The sequence below is a fragment of the Sceloporus occidentalis genome, unplaced genomic scaffold, assembly GCF_023333645.1.
Source record: "Sceloporus occidentalis isolate IW3139 unplaced genomic scaffold, rSceOcc1.0.p SCAF_29, whole genome shotgun sequence".
Lineage (NCBI taxonomy): Eukaryota > Metazoa > Chordata > Lepidosauria > Squamata > Phrynosomatidae > Sceloporus > Sceloporus occidentalis.
The window spans coordinates 2634795-2661691 of NW_028317009.1; the positions used below are offsets into that span (position 1 = coordinate 2634795).

At 39.0% G+C, this 26897-nt stretch overlaps 1 protein-coding gene across 1 annotated transcript in view; it reads right to left on the reverse strand.

The window, feature by feature from the left end:
- Window positions 1-26897, reverse strand: part of LOC149299115 (cadherin-8) — a 127170-nt gene that overhangs the window by 18452 nt on the left and 81821 nt on the right. Inside the window, exons 5-7 of the mRNA XM_089486497.1 lie at window positions 25417-25604; window positions 20567-20820; window positions 18010-18146 (exon numbers count right to left, since the gene is read on the reverse strand). Coding sequence (XP_089342623.1) covers window positions 18010-18146; window positions 20567-20820; window positions 25417-25604 — 579 coding nt within the window. The remainder of the gene's footprint in view (window positions 1-18009; window positions 18147-20566; window positions 20821-25416; window positions 25605-26897) is intronic.

Genomic DNA, 26897 nt, shown 5'->3' on the forward strand with positions numbered 1-26897 from the left:
AGAGAAATGTGGAAGGATGGAGTCGTGTAAAGCCTGCGCTCGTACTCCGGAACCCTGGCAACAGTGCAGAAACCTTTAGAGCTACGAGCTTTTGGCTCCCTAAGCAGGATCATAGCGAAGGTTTATTATAAATGACTACAATCCTCTGGTTTTGAATTCATTCTCTTTATGTTTCAGCAGTGCAGTCAGGCAGCAAATAGCTCTTCAGACTGAAAGTACAGAAACTTGATGTGTTACTTAGTACACCCTTGCTTTTGGAAGGCGACTGCTGGATTTCTGATATGAAGAGGCAGCAGTCTGGATGCTAGAATTGGCTATCAATCCTCAACCGTGTCTCAAGGGCAAATTGATCATCCAGACAGATCACCCAGACCGGGGGAACACTACTCCGTATATACCATGTAAAACACTGGATAATGTTATATGTGGACACAGTCGGGGGAGGGAAACATAACACGGCGTCTCTACTGGTTTATGTTTAATAATTTACTTTTTGGATTTTTAGTATATTCATATTTTATAAGATTTACTGAGCAGTCAGGCATCACATCACTTTGGCGAGCGTATCTCTCAATGTGCTAAACGTATGGAACAAATATTTTTCCTTTAGTCTATTAAGAACCTATAGGGAGTGAGAAAAGGAATTTGTTCCAGTAAATAAAAATATAAAAAAAAAACATCTACATAGGATGGTCACATTATATTTGGTTATATAGCGGATTCCGTAGCTCTGTTACAATAGGGGACAATTTAAAGTGACAGTAACATTGACACATGAAGACGTGGATACAGAATGAGAGGAAGGTCCAGGTTTTGCAAGCTTACAGTTTATTTGAATTTTGTGGTGATGTAAGTTATTTGCTCTTCAACTATTTCTTAAAAAACTATGTTTTTTGGTGAAATATTGAGCCGACCGACTTTTTAGTTCCCCTAGTAGTGTGGGGTATACTGGGACTTCCTATCGACTACTGATTTGCTAGAAACATTGAATTTGACAGCAGATAAGACTCCATGCATGTTTAATTTGCAAAACCTCTAACACTCCTGCTGGAAGGCAGTTCCGCTTCTCTACCGACCTCTCAGTAAAGTATAACATTGCTAAATCAATCAATTTGGAATACAAGTTTTCTTTTAAGAAGTCTGATGCTGGCATACAATAATAATGATATAACACAGGTCCCTCATATAATCTCAGAGAAAACATAGAACACAGTGAGTGGGAGAGCACATAAGCTGATCTATACACTATATATACATTATGGCATCACCACAAGGGACCATTTGGCTTAAAGGAAAAAAGCACTGTACCTTTCTTGAATTTTTGCATTCTATAAAATAAGCAACCTAATTATAATTATATATATATATATATATATATATATATATAATTTTATTGATGGTTCCCAAGGTTATTGTTTTGTGGTTACTTTATTGTTTGATTGTTTACGCTGGTTTTTTTTTTCTTTTGTATAGATGACTCCATTTTTTGTTTTAATGCTAAAAGGTTAAAAAAAAAAAACCTCCGCTTTATGTTCTGCCGTCCACAGCTATCAATATTTACATACAACAAAACCTCGATTTATAGAGCAGTGCATCCATTCAGCTATGTTGCACGTTGAATACAAATAAATACATATTATTAATGTGAAGTGTTTTCTCTCCAGTGTCAAAAGCCAGCACTTACTGTAAATTATGTTAATGCCGCAAATACAGGGAACCGTAGAGAATACATTATCAGCTATGTGGTTGGTAGTAAAATCATATATTTTTTTTTCTTCTCGTTGCTATTTCTATTCCTATTATTCAATTGCATTAACCTGAACAAGTATGAAAAATGAAGTCGGCCCCTTTAGTTCATGCCATCCTGAGCATTTAATATTTCATCACATTTCTGAATAACACGGTATTTTGCATGGTTTCCTTGGGAAAACAGGCCATTTGCAGTGTCTTTTTTATTATATTATGTGTTTTGTTTTTTTGTTTTTTTTTGTACCGTATACAAATACGGTTACGTAAAGGATTGCAAACAAATTTATATCAGATGCAAATCTGTTATTTTCTTTATTTGTGTAGTTAAAGCAAATAACAACACTTTGTGCCAGAATTCCAGCTATCAGCTTTTACCCAGCTAAAGTAAAACACGATACAAAGTTAATACCATGATTTAGATAGAACTGGAAGCCTATAAAGAACCTATATTTTCAGTATCCACGACAAAACTGTATCAATTGTTTCTCTTGGACTAATTTCTTAAAGACATTTAATGTACAGGGAAACTATGAAATAGATGTCTCAAATTAGTCATAGAGGAATAAACAATATGTTTTTGGAATTCTGTGGTTACTGAAAATGTAGCTTTTTCTAAACCGAAGCCTATAGATTCTATTTAGATCATGGAAATAGTATTGCACTACATTTGTAGTGATCTGGGTAGCAACTGACATTCGGAATTCCGACGCGCATCATTGTAATTTGCTTTAATTACACAGAGGTAAATGAAGAAACCTTTTGTAATTATAGGAACATATTGATGGGCTGCAGGGAACTTTTATTCTCTTTATCTTTGGACGCATGCAGAAATATGCATTATTACAACACTAGTTTTTATACAGCCCCGCAGTATGTATTTTCCAGAACAATGCAGAACTAAAGAGCAAATCTGGTTAACCTAATCTAATGTTTTATAATTAGTGTTCGGGGTATTTTTTCAGGGCCAGTGATTAGTAAGAGATAGATTAAACTAATAAAGGGATCCTCACCTCTGCAGTTGAATATATTACGTTTACATATGATTAACAATTAATGCATTGAAGGGTAAATTATTGGACGATCTCGAATTTTAATCATCAGTAACCACAGGTGCAATTTCTTCAATTATTGTCATAAAGCTGGGATCTCAGTATTTCCGCTTTAGTTTACTATTTACTTTAGGCACTAATAACTCTATATTTAATGCAAAAGATGTGCCGCGGCTGGATAGCTCTTCTGTAAATACCCGTTAAGATTATGGTACGGGCACTTTATGAGTGTAGTCGTCGTAAAAATGTGTGGCTTAACACCTGCTGGCAAGTATATTTCTCAAACAAATGTAAAAAAAAACCCAAAACAAATAAATAAAATAATAAAAAAAGCTTAGATATACATTTAATGATACCCCAGAAGCCTCATTATGACAATGAGAAGGGATCCCCAGTTACAAGAGAGATCCCTGGGATCTGCAAATACCCCCAAAGAAATGTGTTAAAAGGTAAAAGAAGAAAAAAAATGGAAAAACAGAATAGCATACCCCCTGAAAAAAGGAGAAAAAAGCCCTTATCCTTAAGGGTTAATCCAGGGGTTGTTATTCAGTAGCCAAAGTTTTGGGAAATCCTCAATTAAATGTCATCAAACTTAAAATGCAATCAAGGATGTTACTTTTTGGAAAACGGTTGTGGCGGTGGGCCTTGGGGACCGCGTCGCCCGCTATTGATTCCCCCCCCCCCCCGTAGCGGTGTGAGAGGTGAACGATGTATCAGCTTTAGTTTGAGAGTAACGTGATTCTACTTCAGAATAAAAGATCCATAAAGCAAGAACGGTCCGGGATAAACCAAGTTCTGCTTCGTTATTTCATTCCTTTTGCCCTACGAGAACCTGAAAAGGAGGTGTTTTGGACCCAGGATCCCTCGTTCGGAGTTAATGGGACTCACCTGCACCTAATCAGGAGAGATGTTTTGAAGCTGCAGCAGGGAAGCGGCTCGGTGTGATGTCGCTCTCCTAAGGAGAGGAAATGATGCGTTCAAATTCTGCGAGAAATGCAAAATCTGACACCGAGGAAGTGCTTTCGCATTTGATTATTGTGTTATTTTATGTTTTTCTTATGCTTGTCACCCCAAACGTTGGATTGCTGGTGCTGCTTGTCAGATTCTCTCCAAATGATTCCAGATTTTAAACCGGCTTAAGCTATATGTCCCGGGGAAGAGGTGCATTTTTGGAGAGATTCGTAACCTATGTATAGCCCTGTCTTTTTACAACGGATGGAAAGATTAACCCTGGGTTGCTTTTTGCCTGGAGCATTCGGCGAGCGCCTCCTTTGGATATTATTATTTATTGTTTTATATATAGCGCCACCCTATTCCGCAGTGCTGTACAATAAGATAGTGTGCTGTCTACTTGTTTGACAATCTAAAGCTTCAGGGAGACACTGGCAATAATTAAATACATTTATTGCAAAAACAGAGCTGGCAGTCTGTATAGTCAGGGTGTGATTATTGGCGTACCTAAAAACTCTCAGGGTATGCCCCTGGGTCTTAGGCTTTTGCCCCAATCTCAGTGCGACGGGGCAGATTCTGGAGGTCACACGAGCTGGCGCTGACGCCTTCCTATTCTACACTGTTGTGGCCGTAACTCCCAATTGGTGCGTTTGGCTACCAGTATGTTATGGTTGACATCCCTGCTTGAATGCAGGTGACTCTTTAAATAATGACATGTCAAGGTTTCCACGAGGACAGATATTAGAGCCACATATGGCTAGTCACTACATGGAAGCTTCATGTGGCTAGTCACTACATGGAAACTCAACAGAGTATTAGAGGGTTAATATTTCAAAAGTCTCAGGGTCAGCTCATTTAGATGCTGGTATGGACACTGGGTGTTTATAAATGCAGAGCGTTACATCATAACACCAGAGAATAAAAAGTTTAACGATACATATAAAGCTAACGGCGTGATATATTGTAGGAGTATAATTTATACATATTTCATCACCCCTGCAGGAATTAAATTCCCCCCGTACACCCCAACAATACAGATGTCCAATTCAGGACACAGTTTCCGGGGGTGTGGCTAGAGGCAGGGAGTGGGTGGAGATGGAGGTATGGCCACCGCCCCCTTACCTGAAGAACCACCTGGTGGTGCTCAGGTGTACAGCTGGCCATGTGGGAACCGTAGGGAACTTCCATTGTTTTTAGAGCTCCCTGGTCCAATCAGGGGAGATCAGATGATCAGGACTGTCCTGCAAAAACCAGGCCACTTGGGAAGTATGCACCCCCTATGATGTAGTGAAAACATTGCACACATTCTTGCATATTCAATTTAGTAAAAATAGTGAAATTTATTCTCTCTAATTGACGTTTTTTCCCTTTATTCCACAATACGAAAAGTTTTTGAACCCAGATCCATTATTGCTGAAAGAGGTGATTGTATGCTAGAAAATGCTTTTTATCAAAACCCCTGCATTCTTTCAGCATTTTAACATCCGATTAAAAGCAGATTGGTTCATAGCGGAGTTTTCTATTTTATTAAAGGCAGCTAAATGGGTTTGAGCCAAAATGGGAATTAACAATTAATGGATCCTTGTACCTTCACACCTCTCTATCTCCCTTACATTCCTTCAGACTGACTATAAAATTGAAATTGGTTTCAAAGGGACTATTTTCATGTTGAATCCTATTTTTCAAATGTCAAAAAGGTAAGTAGATAGCGAGGATTTGGACAAAGTATCAGCGATCATAGAAAGCCCACGGAATAAGTTGCAATTACATTTGGGATCTGTGAATAGAGTCCCTCAAACGTCTATTTCACATACAGGAATTACTCCAAATTTAAAGGTTGTGCCTTTTTTTTTTTCTTCTTCGTTTCACCAAACGTTATGTATTTTATTCTCAGTAAAAGCAAGAAAGATGTCTGTATTTGGGTTCAATGAAAGAGAGAGAGAATGACCCTATTTTTATTATTATAAAGCAAGGAATTGGTAATTTTGCTCAGTTATAAAATCTATAAAAATATATTTTATTTGTGCAACATTTTTAAATAATTTAAATAATAATCACACAAAGTAATTACGCTTACTGAGTATTAGACTCATTAGAAGAGTAAAACTGTTGCATCAAAATTATATATTATGAATGTATTTACATATATATATATATATATATATATATGTGTGTGTGTGAGTACGTATATATATATATATATGTATATGTGTGTGTGTGTATGTATGTATATATCATATATGTATATATATGCGTGTGTGTATATGTATGTATATATATGCGTGTGTGTATATATATATATATGTATTATTATTATTATAGTGTATTGTTTTATAAAGCACTATCAAATTCCGTAGCGCTGTACAATGGGTAGACAGGACATAACAAGTAGTATGTAATATAACAATTTGACTTACAGAGACAACAGGTGAGGAGAGCCCTGCTCAAACGAGCTTACAATATATATATATATATAATATGCGTGTGTGTATATGTCTATATATATGCGTATGTATGTTTATACATAATATGCGTGTGTGTATATATATAATATGCGTGTGTGTATATATATAATATGCGTGTGTGTATATGTATATATATATATAATATGCGTGTGTGTATGTGTATATATAATATGCGTGTGTATGTGTATATATATGTTTGTGTGTGTATATATAATATGCGTGTGTATATATATAATATGCGTGTGTGTAAATGTATGTATACATATATATGTGTATATTTAACTAATATCATACATTCTTGATAATATATGCAGTGTTAGATAAGGAGAAAACCTCTACAGATGGGAAATACTTTAAAAAACAAAATCTTAGATAGAAAATCTTAGAATTATAAGTAGTATGAAATAAGTGGAAATAAAACGGCAGAAGTGCTTGGTGATTAGAAGCCAAAGTGACTGCCGTATTACTTTGACCCACAGTGTTAGGTCAAGTTTGACTTCTCTCTGGCTGATTTCCTATTAGCCGGAGGGGAAATGGAACTTGCCAATGTGTGCAGCGTGCCTCTGCTGATAATACCGACTAATATGGCTGTTGTCAGAGGGAGAGGCAGGTGAAGTTTGAAATCAACACTTTAGAAACAACAGCTATTTCTACCCACGGAAACTGCCAATGGCGCCTGTCAACAGGATTGCTGATCAATCAGTAGGATTTCTAATGTTAATTTGGAACAAAAAGCTATATTTAATGATGGAAATTATTAATTCTAAATACAAGTAGCTCCATGTAGCAAAGCCTGGCTCAGGCCCCTGGTAACAGGCACAGCCTATTGGACAAGCACATGTTTGAGCGCCGCCTGATTGGATGTCGCTGTGGTAAGGATAGGGTGTCCTCAGGGTTTAGTTGGTGCATCATTGGTGCCCTTTTGGTGACCCCACCCAGGAGTTCTGATGAATTATTAGATTTTCTGATGAATTATTAGGATTTCGGATCAATTAGTAGGACTTCTGATCAGTCGGTAGGATTTCTATTGTTAGTTATTTAATTTGGAAGCTAAAGATATATTTAACTATGGAACGTTCAATGGCATTATTAATTCCAAACACAATTATCTCCGTGTAGCAAAGACTGTCTCAGGCCCCCGGTAACAGGCATAGCCTAGTGATTGGCTGCGGCTGTGTTGGGGGGTGTGGCGTCCTCGGGGTATCATTGATGCCCTGTTGGTGAGCCTGGTCAGTGCCATGCTGGGAAGCGGGAGAGAAGCAAACTCACCAAGTAACACCACAGGCGCGCTGAGCCTCAGGTTGTATTCCCAGCTGTTACTATATACATTATATAGTCACTTTAAAAGTGTATGTTCTCCCTGCAGCATGAATTAAATCATATTCTCATATATATATATATATATATATATATATATATATATATATATATATTGCCAAACAAGCATGGTAAATTAAATCATACTCCCTTATATACTGCCAGCCCTGCAGCATGAATTAAGTCATACTCTTATACTGCCAGCCCTGCAGCATGAATTAAATAATACTCCCTTATATACTGCCAGCCCTGCAGCATGAATTAAATCATACTCCCTTATATACTGCCAGCCCTGCAGTATGAATTAAATAATACTCCCTTATATACTGCCAGCTTTGCAGCATGAATTAAATCATACTCCTTTATATACTGTCAGCCCTGCAGCATGAATTAAACTCTTATACTGCCAGCCCTGCAGCATGAATTAAGTCATAAACCCTTATATACTGCCAGCCTTGCAGCATGAATTAAATCATGCTCATATACTGCCAGCCCTGCAGTATGAATTACATAAAACTCTCTTATATACTGCGAGCCCTGCAGCATGAATGAATATCCCCATATATACTGCCAGCCCTGCAGCATGAATTAAATAATAATCTCTTATACTGTCAGCCCTGTAACATGAATTAAATACTCTTATAAAGCGCCAGCGCTATAGGAATGCAGGTTTTAATTCTGGGGATAAAACCGCTTCATGTGACTTGAATTACTACCTCCGCGTGGCTTTAAGCATCGCTAGGCCTGACATGTGCCATGGCAACCAGACCTCCCCATACGGCGGCTTTCCTGTATAAACGTGTCATTGTCTGTTTCATGTAAAGCGCCTCATTTATTGCTCAATAAAACATAACGGCCCTCATGGTTTACATTACAGACTGTGCTTTTATACATGACTGTAGTGTATCAGTGTATGTATGTATGTGTCTATGTATGTATGTATGTATGTGTGTGTATGTAAGTATGTATGTGTATCTATGTATCGTGTGTATGTGTATCTATGTATGTATGTGTGTCTATGTATGTACGTGTATGTATATATGTATGTGTATGTAAGTGTGTGTATATGTATGTATGTATATGTAAGTATGTATGTGTATCTATATATACATATATGTATGTATGTGTATCTGTATGTGTATGTATGTATGTGTATCTATATATATATATATGTATGTATGTGTATCTGTATATACATATATGTATGTATGTGTATCTATATATATATATATATGTATGTATGTGTATCTATATATATATATGTATGTATGTGTATCTATATATATATGTATGTATGTGTATCTATATATATATATATATATATATCTATGTATGTGTGTGTGTGTGTGTGTGTGTGTGTGTGTGTGTATATGTGTATATATATGTTTAGATTTGTCAGTGTTTTAATGTCAGCTGCTGGTTACTTTAGTACGTGTTGAGAATCTGTTTCTGCAAAGCTATAGATTGTAGAAGACTTTTATCATGAATAGTGAAGCAGATGTGTGTAACGAGACACAGCGTGTGTGTGTGAGAGTGTGTTTAATGGCGCAGTAAGACTGAATACCACATACTCCATGTACGTGCCACACGCGTGATGTGTAAAAAAGGCTGGATTACATGGACAGCGTCCAGAACCCGACACTCATACTCCGCGTGCGTTCAGAGATCCTGTCTGTTTTCATCGCGTTATTCCTCCTCGGGCTGCGGATAACCTGCTCTGTGCGGCGACTCCACAAACACAGGTAGTGACACTGACAGGTCCACGTAATGACATGAATACTTGGATCCCATTCACCTGTGTGTGTTGCTTACTTGTCGTTTGTGGGTGGCCATAATAGATTGTAAGCTCAGAGGACCAGGATTCACTTCTCCTTCTGTCCTTCCGCGCGTTAATCTTATTCTCTCGTTTGTATATCTTCATTTTTAATAATTAACGAATGCACTTAATTGAATTTTTAATGTTTCTTTTCAGCGCCCCCGTCCCGGTGTAACGCTGACCAAGCGAGATCAGAGAGAGAGGAGTCTGCGCAAAGGTAGGACACTTTCTGTTTTATCAGTTAGTTCACTTCGTCGTCATGGCAATCTCTCCTGTGATTTTGATTTGTCATTGGGTGACCGTCGCAATAAGGATCAATTCTGCACCTTACAGGCTTTAAGTATGGGCTAGAAATTAAATATTTACAATTAAAGCACAGTGAGTTTTATCGCAAGATGTGACGATAGAGATAAATACCCTTTTATAGAGAAACATTCAGTCACCGATAATGCCTCCTGTCCGCCTTGTGCCGGGGTCGTAAAGTATGTTGGGACATTCATTCTGAATGACCCAAAAGTTAGAGCATAACCACAAACAATGAAATATTGAGATCATGTGTATGTATTGTGAGATGCTCTTATATGAGTGTATATTTGGATTGCCCAGGTGCATTTCTCCCCTGAGAGATGACAATGGCTACTTCCCAAAATAGATAAACCAACCTAGTTTGTTTGGTATCTAAATATTCACAAACATAATGGTCTATTGTAAATGGCTAGTTTTGGGAAGACTACTGCATTCTCGGGTAGAAGTCTGCACCGGGCTCTGGACAGGTATGATGGAGTGGGCCATAAACTGTCAAGGCCAAACCCCTCTGATGCACCTGGGGGGGGGTCATTTAGAAACAACCGGGGTTCAATATAAGAAGATTTTAGATCTTGAGAGAGAGTTTTTTCTTTTTAACAACTGCACGGAGAACCTTTACCATCTGAATCTCCCCCGAGGATTATATATATCGGTAATTATATATATTTAAGGATTTCTTGGGTTTTCTCCTATTTGATTTTAGGGACTGTTTTGTAACTTGTACTCTGTATGTCATTTATTTCTGTATGTTTGTACACAGCACTGTGACGTCTTTTGTCAGATTAAATGTGTAATTCATCAGCTTTACTCTCTAATTAATATGAACTCACTCTTCTGTGGAATACGTTACCAAAGGGTTAATTATATATATATGTCTGATTAGTAAAGTAAGGTTGTTATACTATAATTCTAAAATGCCCGGGTATAAAGTCTTGGTGGGATTGCTGGGGTTAATTTAGTGGTTGCCAGGACTAGCCACAGGTAACCAGGGATCTGGTGTCATTAACCTTTTCACTTCCACACTCTCCCCACTGTCCAACCAGGCCAAGAGCCCGTGTTCGTGACAACGTCTGATGTTATTGAAACTCTTACAGCCGTCAGAAGAGTCAAAATGTGTGAAATATGTGATTTTTCAGCAAATTGAAAAAAAAAACTACTTTTAGCGAAGCTGCGGATCAATTCTTACATATTCTGACCTTAGCCCGCCAGTTTTAGTTGCCGTCACCCTACTTCCCACCTTTTCTGGTTCGTATTTAATATCGGGGACATCGGTAGTCTTTGTCACTTACGTCTGGCCTCGCTGAGCAATTTTTCATCCTCTCCCTCTCTTTCCAAATAAAATTAGAAGTAACGTCTGCGCCAGGTATGACATTGTGCGGATTTTGCTATTTCATTTCATTTTTAGAGCCAGGCAATTTGTTCGAGTCTGTGTTATATTCTTCTAAACTGCTCTGCCTTCCAATTTAATTATTGGTGTCCCACGAAGAAATATTGAACTCGCCTCTGTATCTCTCCATATATCCAGTTCTCTCTTTCTATTTGTTTTAATAGCCGAGAGTTCAAAACTCTGTGATAGAGATTTTTTTAGTCGTTGCTCCTTTCATTCGATATGCTTTTGATATAAAGGAGGTCTCCAAAGGTGTATAAAAACACATAGGTTGTCAAACAAACAGACCTCATTTGAACTATACACACCATAACTCTCACCCAGCCAAAATGTGGAGAGAGAAAAAAAAAAACAGCTAAATATGATCGGTAACAACTAAAACCTATATGTGTCTTGGAAAGAAATGGTGGCGTGGGCACTCAGGCCTGAGTCCGTTTCTAGTCTCAGATTTCAGTCTTTAATGTTTTTTTTCCTGCTTTAGAGCGATTTCTTAACTTTTGCAACAGGCGCAAGTAGCCGAACAACTGAAGTCCTAATAGGTTCTGAATTTACAAAGGGCTTGTCTGGATATTTCTAGGCGCCCATTCTTTCACACGTTGGCAACAAAAACGCAGTAGAAGAAATCGAGCATACTAAATGAATGAACTGTCTATTTAGTGAAATGATCGGCGAGTAGAGAGTTTAACAGACGGTACGATTAGGAATTTGTCCCGTATTCTTCTCCATGCTACGGTTTGGAGGGGATGCTATAAAAACCCTACAGTGACTCCCGATATCCTAGGAATAGCGTAAAAGACGGGAGGTGGCAGGACTCAGCGTGCCATTAAGTTGATAAGTTCCGGACACAGAAAAGCTTTACGTTTTTGAAAGCAATTCACAATAATTATATAGCTTGGCAGAGTGCAGTTCATTTAACGGATTGCCGCTGGGTTTGAGAAAAGAAAGCACTTTGTGGAACAAACTTTCATTCAAACGAACAGTAGAAGTTCTCAATGACATTTTAGGGGAGAGGTAGCGTTTCTTGACATTTTCCAAGGCGGAGGAAGAAAACAGATGAAACGTGGCATGGAGGAGACACGCTACAAAGTTATGACTTGCTTTTTGGCTTTTTTTGTGGCACCTACAGTATTGTCTATAGATACGATGAGAGGTGTTTGAGAATGTCTGACCCCAGTTTAATCCTTATCCTTCCTTTTTACCCCCAAAACACAAATATAGCCTGCGGAAAGTACCAAAATTTGTTCATTTGCCCAAAACAGTTGCTGCCTTGCCCACCCGCATCTCTCGCACAATACTGATTTGCTTCAATTTGCTACTACCAGGGTTTTCCGTGAAGCCGCCCACGGGCTCTTATTTTAGGTGGGCCGCTTTATGGGGTTAAACGTTATCTGAGCCCATTTCAGCAGTTATAACTCCAACTGAGAAGGGCTCAGATACCGGTATACAGGCTGGCTGAGTCCCGACTCCCATTCTCATCATTCCAAGGCAGCTGCCTCAGACAGAGTCATAGTCAGTGTCATGATAATGGGACCCATGGTAATGGCATGAAGTCTAACCATGATGGTGATGAGATTGAGACATTTACAAATGCTGGGTAACGGTATATGATTTTCTACCTCTGTTACTATTAGGCTGTACTGGAGATGGCTAGGAGGCCGTGGCTCCTTAAAGCCAATGGCCTCCAAATGCCGTGGCACCTTAAAGCCAATGGCTTCCAAATGCCGTAGGTGCGTCTGCCGTCCGGATTACTTTTATATACTAACTTTTATATACTTTGCAGCCCCCGGTCGTCGGCTGTCAGCCATCAATCCAGATGGCTACTCTGATCCTGGGCATGCAGTGAAATAAACAGGAATGAATATATGCTCTTAATGACAAAATGAGCAGAAAACATTACAAAGAATATATATTGCCATGGAAATAGGTTTCTTGTGAGATTCTCGACAAGGATTATAAATGAGGCATTTTAATTCCTGGACCAACATCTCATGTTTCTCTCTCTGCTTTTATATGATTTCTCTAGTTTTTCACAACAATATAAATTAATCAAATACACATCATTAATTGATCTTGACCCAAATCAACACGCGCACGCATAAAAATAAAATCACGCCCTTGTTTCTCATGACATCCTGAAATACTCCACGTAGCGAACAGAGCCTCGGGCGCCCCCCCGGCCGGTGCCCATCTCAACGCATTTACAATGTGGCATGCAGCTGGGATAGTCATCTTATTAACTCTTTCCATGCCAAGGAAAGGGGGAAATTGAATGTAATATTCCCTGTGTAATATAAGATAATTCCTCTATATTCAGCGAGTAATGAGCTCCACGGAATATCCTTTCATTATTTAAGTGTTTAAGATGTAAATGCCCCAATGGTTATTTTATAGTTATTGTAAAAGCCCACAATGTCCTCGCACTTGGTAGATCACCTATATGGCGGGGCTGGCTGAAATCATTCTAAGTAGAACATTCTAAGATCTTTCACAGTCTATAAAGAAATCCGTGTTTTATTACATAGGAGGAATACCGTATTGGCTCGAATATAGACCGCACTTTCCCCCCCCACTTTAAGTCTTTAAAGTGGGGGTGCGGCCTATATTCGGGGTCTAGCGCCCGACGCCCGGGACATGCAGTTCCGGGCGCCGGGCAGGCAGCAGGGTTAGGATACAGATCCCCCGCAGCGGTGCAGGGGACCTGCATCCTACTCTCTGATACGCTCAGACAGCCTCCCCTGCCAGCACTTCCCACAGGGGGGGGGTGCCGGCACGGGAGACTGTCTAAGCGCTAAACGTTTTAAATCTGCCCCCAAGACTTACCAGAGCAGACTCCCGGGTGTCTCCGCTGAGTCCCGGCACCGGAAGTTGTATACGCGTATTGCGTAGATGTCCCCCGCCGGCCCCGCAAGACACCCGGGAGTCTGCTCTGGTAAGTCGGGGCGGGGGGGCAGAGTGGCAGCATATCTCGGGGGGAGGAGGACAGTGGCAGCATATCTCGGGGGGGGGACAGTGGCAGCATATCTCGGGGGGGGGGCAGTGGCAGCATATCTCGGGGGGGCAGTGGCAGCATATCTCGGGGGGGACGACAGTGGCAGCATATCTCGGGGGGGACGACAGTGGCAGCATATCTCGGGGGGGACGACAGTGGCAGCATATCTCGGGGGGGACAGTGGCAGCATATCTCGGGGGGACAGTGGCAGCATATCTCGGGGGGGGCAGTGGCAGCATATCTCGGGGGGGGACAGTGGCAGCATATCTCGGGGGGGACAGAGTGGCAGCATGTCTATGAAAAAAAAATTTCTTTAAAAAAGTACCAAACTTTTAGGGTGCGGCCTATACACGGGGGTGGCCTATATCCGAGCCGATACGGTATATGCGGGCCACATTAATCTTTTCCAGACAGTGCCTCTTGTTTGATACAAATGCATAGACTCTTTATGTTATTCTATGCCTGCCATACAAGAAGCGGGAATGTTTATGGCGAGAAGACTTTGGCTCTGGCCAACCACCATCGGCTTGCAGGAAACTAGGTCAGGTTATGACGTGTGCTTTACGTGCTGACTTTGTTATTATGATGGGCAGGCAATAATCTCTTCTTTAGAATGACCATGTTTATCGGACATATATTGGCATAACTTCCAGGAGCCTTATAGAAGGCAGTAAGAAAAGGCAGCTTCCCAGAGAATATGTTTCCATATTTTTCCTCGCTCTAGCCACCAGACCCCTATCTTGGTATGGAACAGAACCAGGATGGAGATTTGGGGTTAAAATAAAAACAAAGCATCCACCTCTTTTTCTTATTTTCCCAATGGAGAAGATTGAACAGAATAGTCACTAACTAACTTGGGTAATATCCTGACCATGGGTCATAATTATCCAAATCCATTTATTTTTGGCAGACGTCACTGAACTAATTACGTAAAATATTTCTATAAATTATGTTGGGGAAAAACTGTTGTAATAAGCACGCTGAAGTCAGAAAATTGTGTTTTTGGATACGTTCCTCACCTTTCCTCTTTATTAGAACCAAGCTTTGACTGTGGTCATAAAGCCCCTGAAAATATACCTCAGTGTTCAAAATGGTAATTAAAGGTGCTGTTCCATCTACGCTGCTGAATTTAACACTTGCAGAATTACATACATCATTCTTAGTCTTGCTAGATGCCCAGACCTTTCTCAAAATGAATTACTCAAATATTTAAAAATTGCTCTCTTTAATAATTTTAGGCGGTGCTGGCCATGCATATCCTCATGTGTTGCCATAGCATCTTAAAATGGTCCGTGTTTTGCTTTGGTGGGATTAAACCACCAGAGGAAAAGAATGTAATGATTCATTTGCTAAGGTTTGTTTACTTAACGTGCCATAGAGGCCAAGCGATGTTTTGTCTCGGTGGAACAGCACCTTTAAAAGATCCAATTACAGAACCCTGCGCCTTTTTAAAATTCTTTTATGTATTTCGGTGTCCAAATCACGCGGCACAGTGGGTGCTCGATGTGTGCTTGCATGTTAATGGCGGCTAATCTGTCCCACCTGCATACTGCTTGCGCTGATCGTTACAATGATTTCAATGGCCCTCGATGTAATTGGATTTCATTGATTTCTTCTGGAAATATAGAATTCAGGAAAACATCTTTCTCTCCGTTATAGAAGAGTCTTCAGACTTTAGTACTTTCGACTTAACGTGTGCCTGTACTTTGTATATGAAAACACCATTTCAGATTCATAAAAAATTGGCTTTTTAAACTGTGCCATTTTTTAACGTCTTTCACGGTGCGTTCACAAACAAAGTAATCCACTATAATTGGAGTTTTTAATTGGACGTCTTCTAATCAAAAGCAAAAATAAATAAACAAGCCGTCGGTATGTATTTTTGTATTTTTTTTTTTAAATATAAATTCGGAAGGCTTACTTACTCTGCCAATTAAATTCATATTTTAGAGAGGTCTGAAACCTAATTAACACCCCCCACTTCACCTATTTCGTCACAGGTTCTGCTGAGGAATAGTACACAGATGACCTGCCTGTTAAAAAAAAAGTTTAATTATATATATATATATATATATATATATATATATATGCTCCACAATGACATTTTTATATATATATATATATATATATATATATATATATATACACACACACACAATAATGCATGTCATTGGTCATTGTGAGGCATATATAAGTGTGTGTGTGTATATGTATATATATATATATGTATATATATATACAATTTCAGTGACACCTATGGCTGATGACCACAGTCTTGATGATCTTAGAGCTTAAAGCACAAAGCTTTTCCAGTTGAGCGTGTTCCTCGATTTAATATCACTTGGAGTTGAGTTGTTGTACAGATCTGAACATGATCCCCGTATTTCTTCTGTCTTATTTTGTGATAAATCCATGACGTATTTTGTAAAACTTTGTTAGTCCTGTCCATTCATCTCCGTAAACCTGACGACTCCCTATGATTAATACCAATTGTGTGTTTCCGTGCTCTTTGTTTTTTTTAAATCCCACCTGAAAACGTGAGCGCCGCACAAAGCTTATTGTTTAGCTTCCTAAGCCCACACAATTAGGTGCCAGTGAAGGGGGTCCCCAGAGCCTCCATTGTTTAAACGCTGCGACTGCCGCCGCCGTGGCCGTTAGGTCTCTGTTTATACCGCTCTGCTATTAGCTTTCTGGCTCAGCCTCGTCCTTTAATACTGTTATGATTCCCTACATGTTCCTGTCATGTTTCGTGCAGCCGAACGGTCTGTCTGATTTTTCCTTTCCCATTTTTCCGAGAAAATATCATGGGTTTAACGTTTCATATCAAACAAAAATGAATGCTTTATGGTACACGATTACAAACATACCTTTTACGCCCGTAAAGCTTCTTAATGCCTTATTTGAGCTATGTGAGTATAAACAAGAGGTTACAGAAACATCCTTTTTAAAAACTATGTTGAAAAATGACAAATTCTGTATTCTGTAAAACTCTATGGTGTCTTATAGATACAATTCAACACAAATAAGTTTTGTGGACATGGTTTGGTATTTACTTTGAAGCCTCTTAAGGCCAAGGTTCTAATGAGCTTTGAAGGCCATCTGCATTTGTTGAAATAAAATGTTAAAGTGTACAAAAACTCAAGGGGGTTAAGACAAGAGCTATAGGGGCTTAACTGTTCCAGGTTGTGGGTCCAAAGAAAACATGGTGTGCCCCCTTTTCAACCACATCTTAGTTTGAAGCACGCCCATCATCACAGGACTCTCTTCCGCTTTCTGGTTCTCCTAGATAAGAAACCAGGGAATTGTCCTGCAATGCGGTAGCCCTTTCCTCTCTATTTCTCCTTTGGAGCCCTTTCCTCTGTATTTCTCCTTTGGAGCCCTTTCCTCTCTATTTCTCCTTTGGAGCCCTTTCCTCTGTATTTCTCCTTTGGAGCCCTTTCCTCTCTATTTCTCCTTTGGAGCCCTTTCCTCTCTATTTCTCCTTTGGAGCCCTTTCCTCTCTATTTCTCCTTTGGAGCCCTTTCCTCTGTATTTCTCCTTTGGAGCCCTTTCCTCTCTATTTCTCCTTTGGAGCCCTTTCCTCTCTATTTCTCCTTTGGAGCCCTTTCCTCTCTATTTCTCTTTTGGAGCCCTTTCCTCTCTATTTCTCCTTTGGAGCCCTTTCGTGAAATGGGGCACCTACTTCTGGGTATAAACAGTTTTTTAAAAGACTAGCAAAAAAAATCTAGTAAACAAAGCTAGGAAATAAAAAATAAAATCATAATAATAATAATAAAAATAAACATGACCAGGATGTATTCTTCATTGCATCTGAAATATCCTGGAATATGTCATAATATCACTTCCACCTACATCTGTGTAATAAAGTGACAATGATTACTTAACTCATTTTACCATTTTCACACATTTTTATTTGCCCCCCCCAACGCTGTGAATGAAAAAGTAAAGCCGCGAGTAATGAAAATATTGTACAAACTTACTGGTCTCTGTAGCGACAACTGTAATGTTATGCCACATGCTTGTTTCCCTATCGAGGGCTGTTGCCAGCGTGATTTTGCCGTCGTCTGCATTAATGTTGAACTGCCGATCGAGGTCTGTATGTCGATCGATTGAAAACCTGCGAATGAAACACAAGACCGAAAAAAAAGAATTCTAGCAACTGTCACATTAGCTGAACGAACCGCTAAAACAGCATCGACGCTATACTCAGCAGCACCATATGTTACGTGTTTGGGCGACGTTCGCTAAATCAACTGTTACTTGACAAATCGGCAGAATATTCAATAAGGGAATCATGAGTTGAGCTGTCGGCGTCTTTAAAATCTGTTATTAATCAAGCTGTAAATATGCAATCGACGCCATTTGTCGGTATACGGCGTACCAAATCAGTTGCGAAACCATTAAGAGAATTTACAGTCGTCGTCTCGGCGCTTCGGTGCTAAAGTCTATGATTTATTTGCAGAATATTTAAAAGTACTTATGTTTTGGAGCAAATGATGATCTGTAGATGTTTACTTTGCAAACATACTGTATTTTCTCAATTTAAGCTCAAAACAAATGGCTTCTAGAAGTAAGAATGCAGAATGGCGGGGGGGACGCTTCCTTCTGACTGTATAACTAATCGTTTTGGCTTTACTGTATTTCGTTATATTCACAAGGAGACAATATGCCGTTCTTCCTACTGAAGCTTAGGGACTTTACGGGAGTTTTATTGACTCCGCGGAGTTTATTAGTATTTTAATGGCACGGCATCATTTTTAAGTATAGACTTGGATCTGAGATACTGTTCGATTCCTCTTGATTTTCTACAACCGCTCGCAAAGATAGATCGATGCATCCACCTTATGGCCCCGTCATTGAGATGCCCTGGAGGCATCTATCATCGGGACTGTGAAGTAATGGGAAAAATGGGGTGCTCACCAAATCCCTTGGAATTAAAACTCTCGGTGATGAAATGAGCAAGGAAACTTTAAATGGACATTATATACCTTCCCAGGTCGCCACCGGCTCGTACATAATTTTTACGCGCCATAGAAATGGGGTTTTGGAGGGAACAAGCAGGTGATTATCGGCAGCTATGCGGAACCAAAAGGTAATACATTTCCGTTCTGGTACAAGTATTGGGTGTTCATTTAACAGGCATCAATGTTGAAAGATGGTCTATTTGGGGACTACACAGAGCCCCTATGAAGAGGTTTTTTAATCCAGGATCTTCACTTTTGGTAGCATCTTCTTTCTCTAGAATCCCTTCCTACATTGTTACGTTTAGTTTATTGTTTATAATAGTTTAGGTTGAGAAAAGACTTGTGTCCATCAAGCTCAACCCTTTTTCTATTCCTTGTTTACCTGTTAGGGGCATCTCTTTTTTTTTTGTTTGGAAGACTAAGGGTCAGAATCCATAGTTATAATTAAAAGGGTTTCTAGATGAGTCGACCAATTGGAGAAATAGTTGCCGTCGGTGTCAACTTGTTTCACTTGCTTCTTCAGTAAGGAATGTAAAACGTGGGTGGAAATCGCGGGTTTCTGTCTATTGACGACATATTGCGTGTGAAACTATTAAATCTATTAAACACGTGAAATAATCGGCACAATTCTGGCCAGACAGCAGTAGAAAATACTGTTGTGTTTTTATAATGACTATAACGAGCTATGATATCCTTGTAATGAATCAAAACACCTTTTTCCCCCCCCAAAAAAGTGGAGGTTTCAGAAAAACTTGCATAAACACAGAAAATATGTACATACGCAGTGATTTAAACGCTCATTAATTTGACTGTAATAAGTCAAATAAAATGTAACATATGCTATGTGCTAATTCATTCTAAAAATTAACATATGTTTTATGTCCTGCGAAACACTACCATCTTGTCAGTGTACAATTATATAATATTATATATTATATAGTATAATAATCATTTAAGTTATAAATAAAAAAACACCTACATCTCATGATTTATATTATACATTATATGATATACAACCACCAGACCATTTCATATAGAATACAGAAAAAAGTGAAAACTCATGATGACATTTGACTATATTTTAAGGATAGTTAGTAAACTCAATAAATTCAATCAGAATCAAAGATCATTTCTGACTTTGTGGATATTAGCCAAAATTGCCCATATAGGTATATGTTGGATTGGTCTCAACATTGACCATCTAAATTTATTTCAAAGCCCCCCATATATAGTTTAAATTTCACATTGGCTCATAGCCTAGAATACCTAATGGGACTAGTAATGTGACCCATTACACCATTGATGGCCGCATTAAGTTGCGTTAATAGCCACAATTGCAGCTTTAGTGGTTTGACCAGGTAACATTAGCCAAAACCGCTTACGTAGATGTATCTCAGTTGGGTCACGACTGTGTTATGGTCTGAATCCTTAAATCAGCACAAGTGGGCAGATTCAATGGGCCACATGGTGTCAAAATGCAACGTTTCTCTGGTCTCGATATTGAACATCCAAATTAATTTCCAACCCCTCTATGTATGTTTAAAATCTCACATTGGTTCATAACCTGGAATACCTTATGGGACTAGAAGACACATCGGGATCACGAGCAGTCACCTGACCAATAACGCTGTTGGTGGCTGCGTTTTCGTGAACTTCCAAGAGGTATGAAGGCGAGGAGAAGACCGGCGGCTCGTCCGCGTCCTCCACTGTGATCTTGACCGTCGCCGTATCCTTGAAGGGCACCCCGCCTATAAAACGGGGATCAATGTGGATATTGACTGCTTCTACCTTCAGAGTATAGGATCTTTTGCTCTCGAAGTCCAGAGGCTGCGAAGAATGACAGAGATGAATGTCTTTCACTAATGACCACAGAAGCGAGAACAAACGAACGTAATTCTGATGGATGAAAGTTATGTGCATTTAAGCACAATCACTGAGTTTTAATGTAACCACGATATCGCCCTTCCGCTCGCTACGACTGAGCCCGTAAATTGCGTGGGCATTTATTGATAACTGTTTATTATCTGGCTTCGATGAAGTCAATCTCTCTTTTCTTTTTTTTTCCCTCCTCTCTTTTAATTTGAAATTCACCGAATGTTCATCGTCTGGGTCTGCAACATCAGGATTTCGCATGAGATACATAATAAAATGCTATCAGTGATTACTCTACCTGCGTCTATTCAGAGCTCCTAATCACCCAATGCTAGTAAAAAAATGAGGTGATTTCTAATACAGCCTCCAGGTGCGATAAATATTTTATTATATCTCAGACAATGCGTAAAATATAAGAGACCATGCGCGGCGAAGGAAGTCTTATGCATAGCAGTAAAACATTATCTATTGTATGCGTTACTTTTTTTAACAGGATCGTACTTTTTTTTTGTTGTTTGTGGCTGCTTTAAAACCCGTTTTAATGGCGACGTTCCTTCTTGTAACATTGCAGCTGCCATTTCTACATTAAAATCCTAGAAACATTTTATCGAGGAAGCATTTACAAAAACCACCGGGAACGGACACCCACGCGCTTATTATTTAACGCAAACTCATTTAAACTAATAAACGCCGGTAAGTATAATAGACGGTCTGGAATTATGCGTCAGCCCCGCAGAACGGGATATTTTATTTCACGAAGAAGAAACAAACTGTTGGCCTGCGAAGAAAGAGGATATTAAAACGTGGCGGCAATATACATTTCATAATTAGAAACTGTAACCGTTGAATTTGTCTAACAAAAAATGTACACAATGTGCATATGATAAAAGTATAGGATATATTATAAGATATTATATCATATATATATATTATAATTAAGTGTGATTGGTATATAGTTGGCTTAGTTGTTAAGATATTGTCCGGATAAAGGTTTTATTATCGAATTTTATTCACAGAGCTCCAACAGATTCCATAATGTTATTAAAAGAGGGAAAAAACACTCATTAAACCTATTAATGGGTCTTTTTTTCACTTTTTCTGTCTTTTCTTGATGCTGCTGTTTATGGTATAAGCCATTTTTCTTTTTTGTTCTATGTCATATCATTCTGGCTGCGCTAATTATTAATATATTATTACTGACGGAATACACTGTGGACAAGTCCCGGTACTCGATGCTGTTTCTTTGATTACATGTCGATTAGTAAGAATTTGGAACCATAGGATTGCAGCTCTTCAGAAAAGATCCTAAGACCCTGGCTTTATTGAGCACACGTTTATTGAGCACACGTTCCTAGTTCACTCAATGAGGAAAAGCAATAGCCTACTCGAACTATGCGCCAACTTCTTAAAAGAGATGCTCACAGAGGACTGTCGGGGCTGTATGACGAAAACCAGGACTGTAGGGAGGTGTGCTTCTGCAAACTGCCGTTTAGTGAATACGACCCATGCAGGTCCTGATGTGATTGCAGAGACCAGGGTAAGTATACAATAGCATTAAACTGGTGCAAGCATTTATTTTGTAGAGAAAAGGTGTATTCAGTACAGGAAATAATATAAATAATAATAAAATACACATATGTTTTCTGAATTTTTTGTGTATTAAAAAATATATATATATGATTTAAAAAAATCAAAAGCCCTGGCACCAGTTTAACACTATTGTATACTTTTCTAGTTCTTTCCTGTCCTCTTCTATCTATTCCTTTGCTCTGTTGGCGCAGACCTGTACTGAATACACCGTGCAGAGTCCGGGGTGCTGACATCTCTGACCCTGTACAAACGCTCTAGTTACCCAAGTGGCAACAGAGAGAGCTAATCAGTCAACTGATTAGAAACCGTAAGCTAAATATGAATATTTTCCTTTTTTTTAAATTAAGAAAAAAAAACAGAAATCCCCACTGTTTTCAGTGTCTTGTGATCATGGGCAAATGATAAATCCCTCTGTGAGTGTTCATTCCTACTTATGCGTCTCATATTGCATTGAATGTCCATCCTTACGCAGCGTAATATACTCTTATACCGCATAGGGTTCCTTGGTGTAAAAATAAAATGGCATTTCGCAACGTGCAACGTTGATGAGCAGTGCCAGCCTAAGGCCATACAAGAAAGTCAGGGAGGCTCAGACTCTTGACATTTCTAATCGTTTGTAACAGTAAATTGGAAATAATACACTTTATGGAGACGTGGCCACTTGTTTGTCGGAATTTGGCAGGAAATTGTGTGTATTTAGCAAAACGCCAATGTGAGCTCTGAATCATCAAGACAGCTTTTAAGGCAAACAACATTAAAAAGTAAATATTCGCAGGATCGCGGGAGAGCTGGCCTGCCTATCCAAAAAAAAAAGTATCTGTGAGAATCCATTTATATCATTACGTTAACCAGAGACTTAAAGAACGTGCGCATTCTATGTATGCAATGCTCATTATTAGGCTCTGTTTAATAATGCCAGGTGGCTACTACAGGCACCTTTTTCGTTAATTTTTTTTGGGAAATAGCAAGAATGTGGCTTTAAGTGCTGAGCATGTGCGTCGGTGCAGTGCCTTGGATACACAAAGCTAGCCTAGAAAGCTCTTTTAGTATAGGTGGGCCAGCACACACAATGAGGCATCGTAGCCTTGGGAGGTCCCACTTTTGGGACAAAATATTGGGAGGTTCCTGCTAATTTTTTCTGAGCGTCATGGGAATTATTGTTGAGCCACAGCTGGAGTAATCCGTGTGTTTCGATATATTTGACCTCCATATGAAAATGTGACATTTTAGCAAGTAATCCCGTATAGGTTTTGAAGATTTTTCATAAGGTACACCGTCTTCCAAAAGCCAACATATGGAGCGTCAAAATGAAGAAATGATGGGCGCCTACAGTATTATAACGCGGAATCCTGTTGCGCTTTACACGGGAGAGAAAGCTAATGTGCTTTAATCCACCAAATTTGAAGGATATTGCAGGCTAGAGACAATGAGCTGTAAAAAATGCCAGGACTAATGAATATGCAAATATCCAGCTTACAAGGAACATATTGCAGAATAAAGATATTAGCTGCTGTGTATAGCACTTATTGAAAATAAAATCTACAGCTGCTCTAAAGGAACCAGGCTTTACGATACAGAAAAATCCCTGACTTTTCCTTGTTATTTTCACTACGGAATTACTGGAACCAGTTATTCTATGTACGTGTGTATGTAATATATATATATACACCCGTGTTCCAGAAAGCCAAGATGGACTTTGTTCTTCAAAAGATCTTAAAGTTCTTAAAACTGGTGGTCTGAACAAACAAAGTGGCAGATGTTAATACAGTAAAGACATTTAAGCAAGCATGGGATAGGCATAAGGGTTCAGAGGGTGGGCCTAATGGTTCTTATCTGCCGTCACTTGCCGTGTTTCTAGTAATTATGAATTATAGAGCATTCCACATATCTTATTAATTGCTATCATGCTATGAGTTGCTCAACAAAGTCAGCATACCATCAAAAAGAGGCCTTTTAAACATGGAGCCACATGAGAAGACCATTCTGCTTCCATCAGATGCCTCCATATGAAGGTGGACTCTATAATAAGTGTTCTAACTCAGAATCAGCAGGGGGGCTGAACTTTTAGGGGCATTTGCATTACGTCTTTTTGCCGCATTGTTTGCCTGGGGGATACTAGATGCCCTAGGACCGGCCGTGATACCTGGCGGACATCCTTGCTGATAATGTATGGACCATCAGCCTTCACCGTCAGATGTTTTCAAAAAGCTTCATGTACAAATTCAGATTCATGTTAGATTGCAACCAGACGATTTGTCTTATAAAATACAGAAAAAATACTTTCTGCTTCTCCAGGGAAATTCAGCGCATGTATCATAAGCAGAAAAACAACTCCGTATATCAGAGTTAACTAATTATAGGATGTTGCCTGGTTTTAATTAAGGAGATAAAAAAACTCACTTTTAATTTACAATAATTTATCTATAGAGCAAATTAGATTGTGTTCTTGATCAATCACATACAAAAAAAATTGTGTTCACTAATATGTAATTTTCTAATCTAAAGACATTGAAATAGCAGACTGATCTGAAGAAGGTCACTGTTAATGAAGTTCATTTATTCTGAGTCTCAGTGTCAAGGCTTCTAAATGGAACATTAATGCTATTTTGTAGTTCGTTTGTGTGTGTTAGTCAACTGAAATGTGGACGTTTTGAACGAGAGGCGATGCAGTTTAAGGTTGTGAGGGGATAATCCAGGGACGTCCAAAACTGTCCCCAAGGATCGAAGTACTTTCATGAGTTTTAGAGATTCTTGGATTTGCACAAAAGTAGTTAACCATGTGTGTTAAATCTGGGGTAATAGTAAAATGTTTTAAACAGCCCAATACATGTCTTAATTTTTACATAGAGACCCACCAATAGTAAGACGTTACCTGAATGATTAGAGAACAATATTGATTGACATATTATTTTTGGAGAACTGCACCTTCTTTGATGTCAAGTCAAGCAAACTGTCCCTTACCTTCCGTAGCCGGATTATCCCCTCCTGCGATTGGGGGTCAGTAGTGATTTCGAATACATCTTTTCCATCGCCATCGATAATATCAAAAGACGATTTGGCGTTGTCTCCGATATCCCTGTCGTTTGCCTTCACACGTCCAACCGGGTCTCCAAGAGCAATATCTTCTGGCACTACAAACTGATACTGACCTTACAAAAAAGGGAGACAAAATATTACAATTAAATGTAAGACCCCCATTTTTTTTTGGTTCTAATCTTTACAGATATAATGTAACTCAAATCCCCACTCCAGAACCCCAGAGGAACCTTAAGCAGCTCCTCGCAGTTACCAAACAGTCCTCTGCCGTAACACAGGTTTAGCTTCATTTATATGTGACTTATTTTAAGTAACACAGAGAGAACAGAACATCCCAATAATTTTTTCTTTAACCCTTCCAGCACCACGAGTCACGAGACTATAGCGATATTTAGGTGACAAAGTAGAAAAGGTGACAAATACTAACTTCACCAGACAATGGTTTCTGCATGCTGTCAAGCAGATCTCCTATATCAGCCGCCAGCATGCTGCTGTCCGTTGAAGCCTTCATGTGTAAATGCAGGGTTTCCACATATGTATAATTAAACATGCAAGGCTTTATGTACGGGGCAGATGAAGAGCTGCAAAAAGTATATTTTCCCATTTTTTCGTACTTCCGGACTTGCAGTCATTTTTGACAAAATCCAATTACAAACCATGCGCCGGTGGCCTTTAGCAGGCTGCTCAGATGACTGAATGATGGCCCTTGTTCCTAAAATCTTTAATGCTCTGATGAACAATCCCACACTTGCTTCTAAATCTCTTAGTAGAAGCTAATTAAAGCATGTGTATATATTCTAGTGTGAGATATCGCACTGTCCAATTAGGGAAGATTTAAGATTCTCCTAAAACTAGTTCAGACTCTAATAACAGATCAGCAAAAGTGCAAATAAGCCTCTTAAAAATAAAGAAGTACACAAGGAAATGTGTAGCGGTGTTTCCAACTGTTCGCGGCGGAATTCTTCAGGGAGAGGCATCCTGGCGTGTACAGGACTAAACCTAGTATGATGATCATCGATGCCTTGTGTTATAAAGCCTCTGAGATAATTAGTGATTCTAGATCTTTAATTTGGAGCCATTACACACCATTAACACATTGGATAATGAACAGAAAGGAAAAGGCATTTACATATTTTAAAGTTTATACCCAAATATGCTATGCAAAACATTGTAAAGCATTAGCTTACAAATGTTGGAACACAAAAGGTACAACAAGCCCTGCGATCAAATTAAAAGCAGTGAGCAATATCTTATGCTTTTACGCTGTTTGTATGGGGGGGGGTGCTCGTTTACTAAAACTGTTGGTTTGAACTATGTGAAAATAATGTCCTGCTGATGTATACATTACAGTCGTCATGACATATACATCATGTAACAGCTTGTGATGTCAATGTTTGAAGACATTT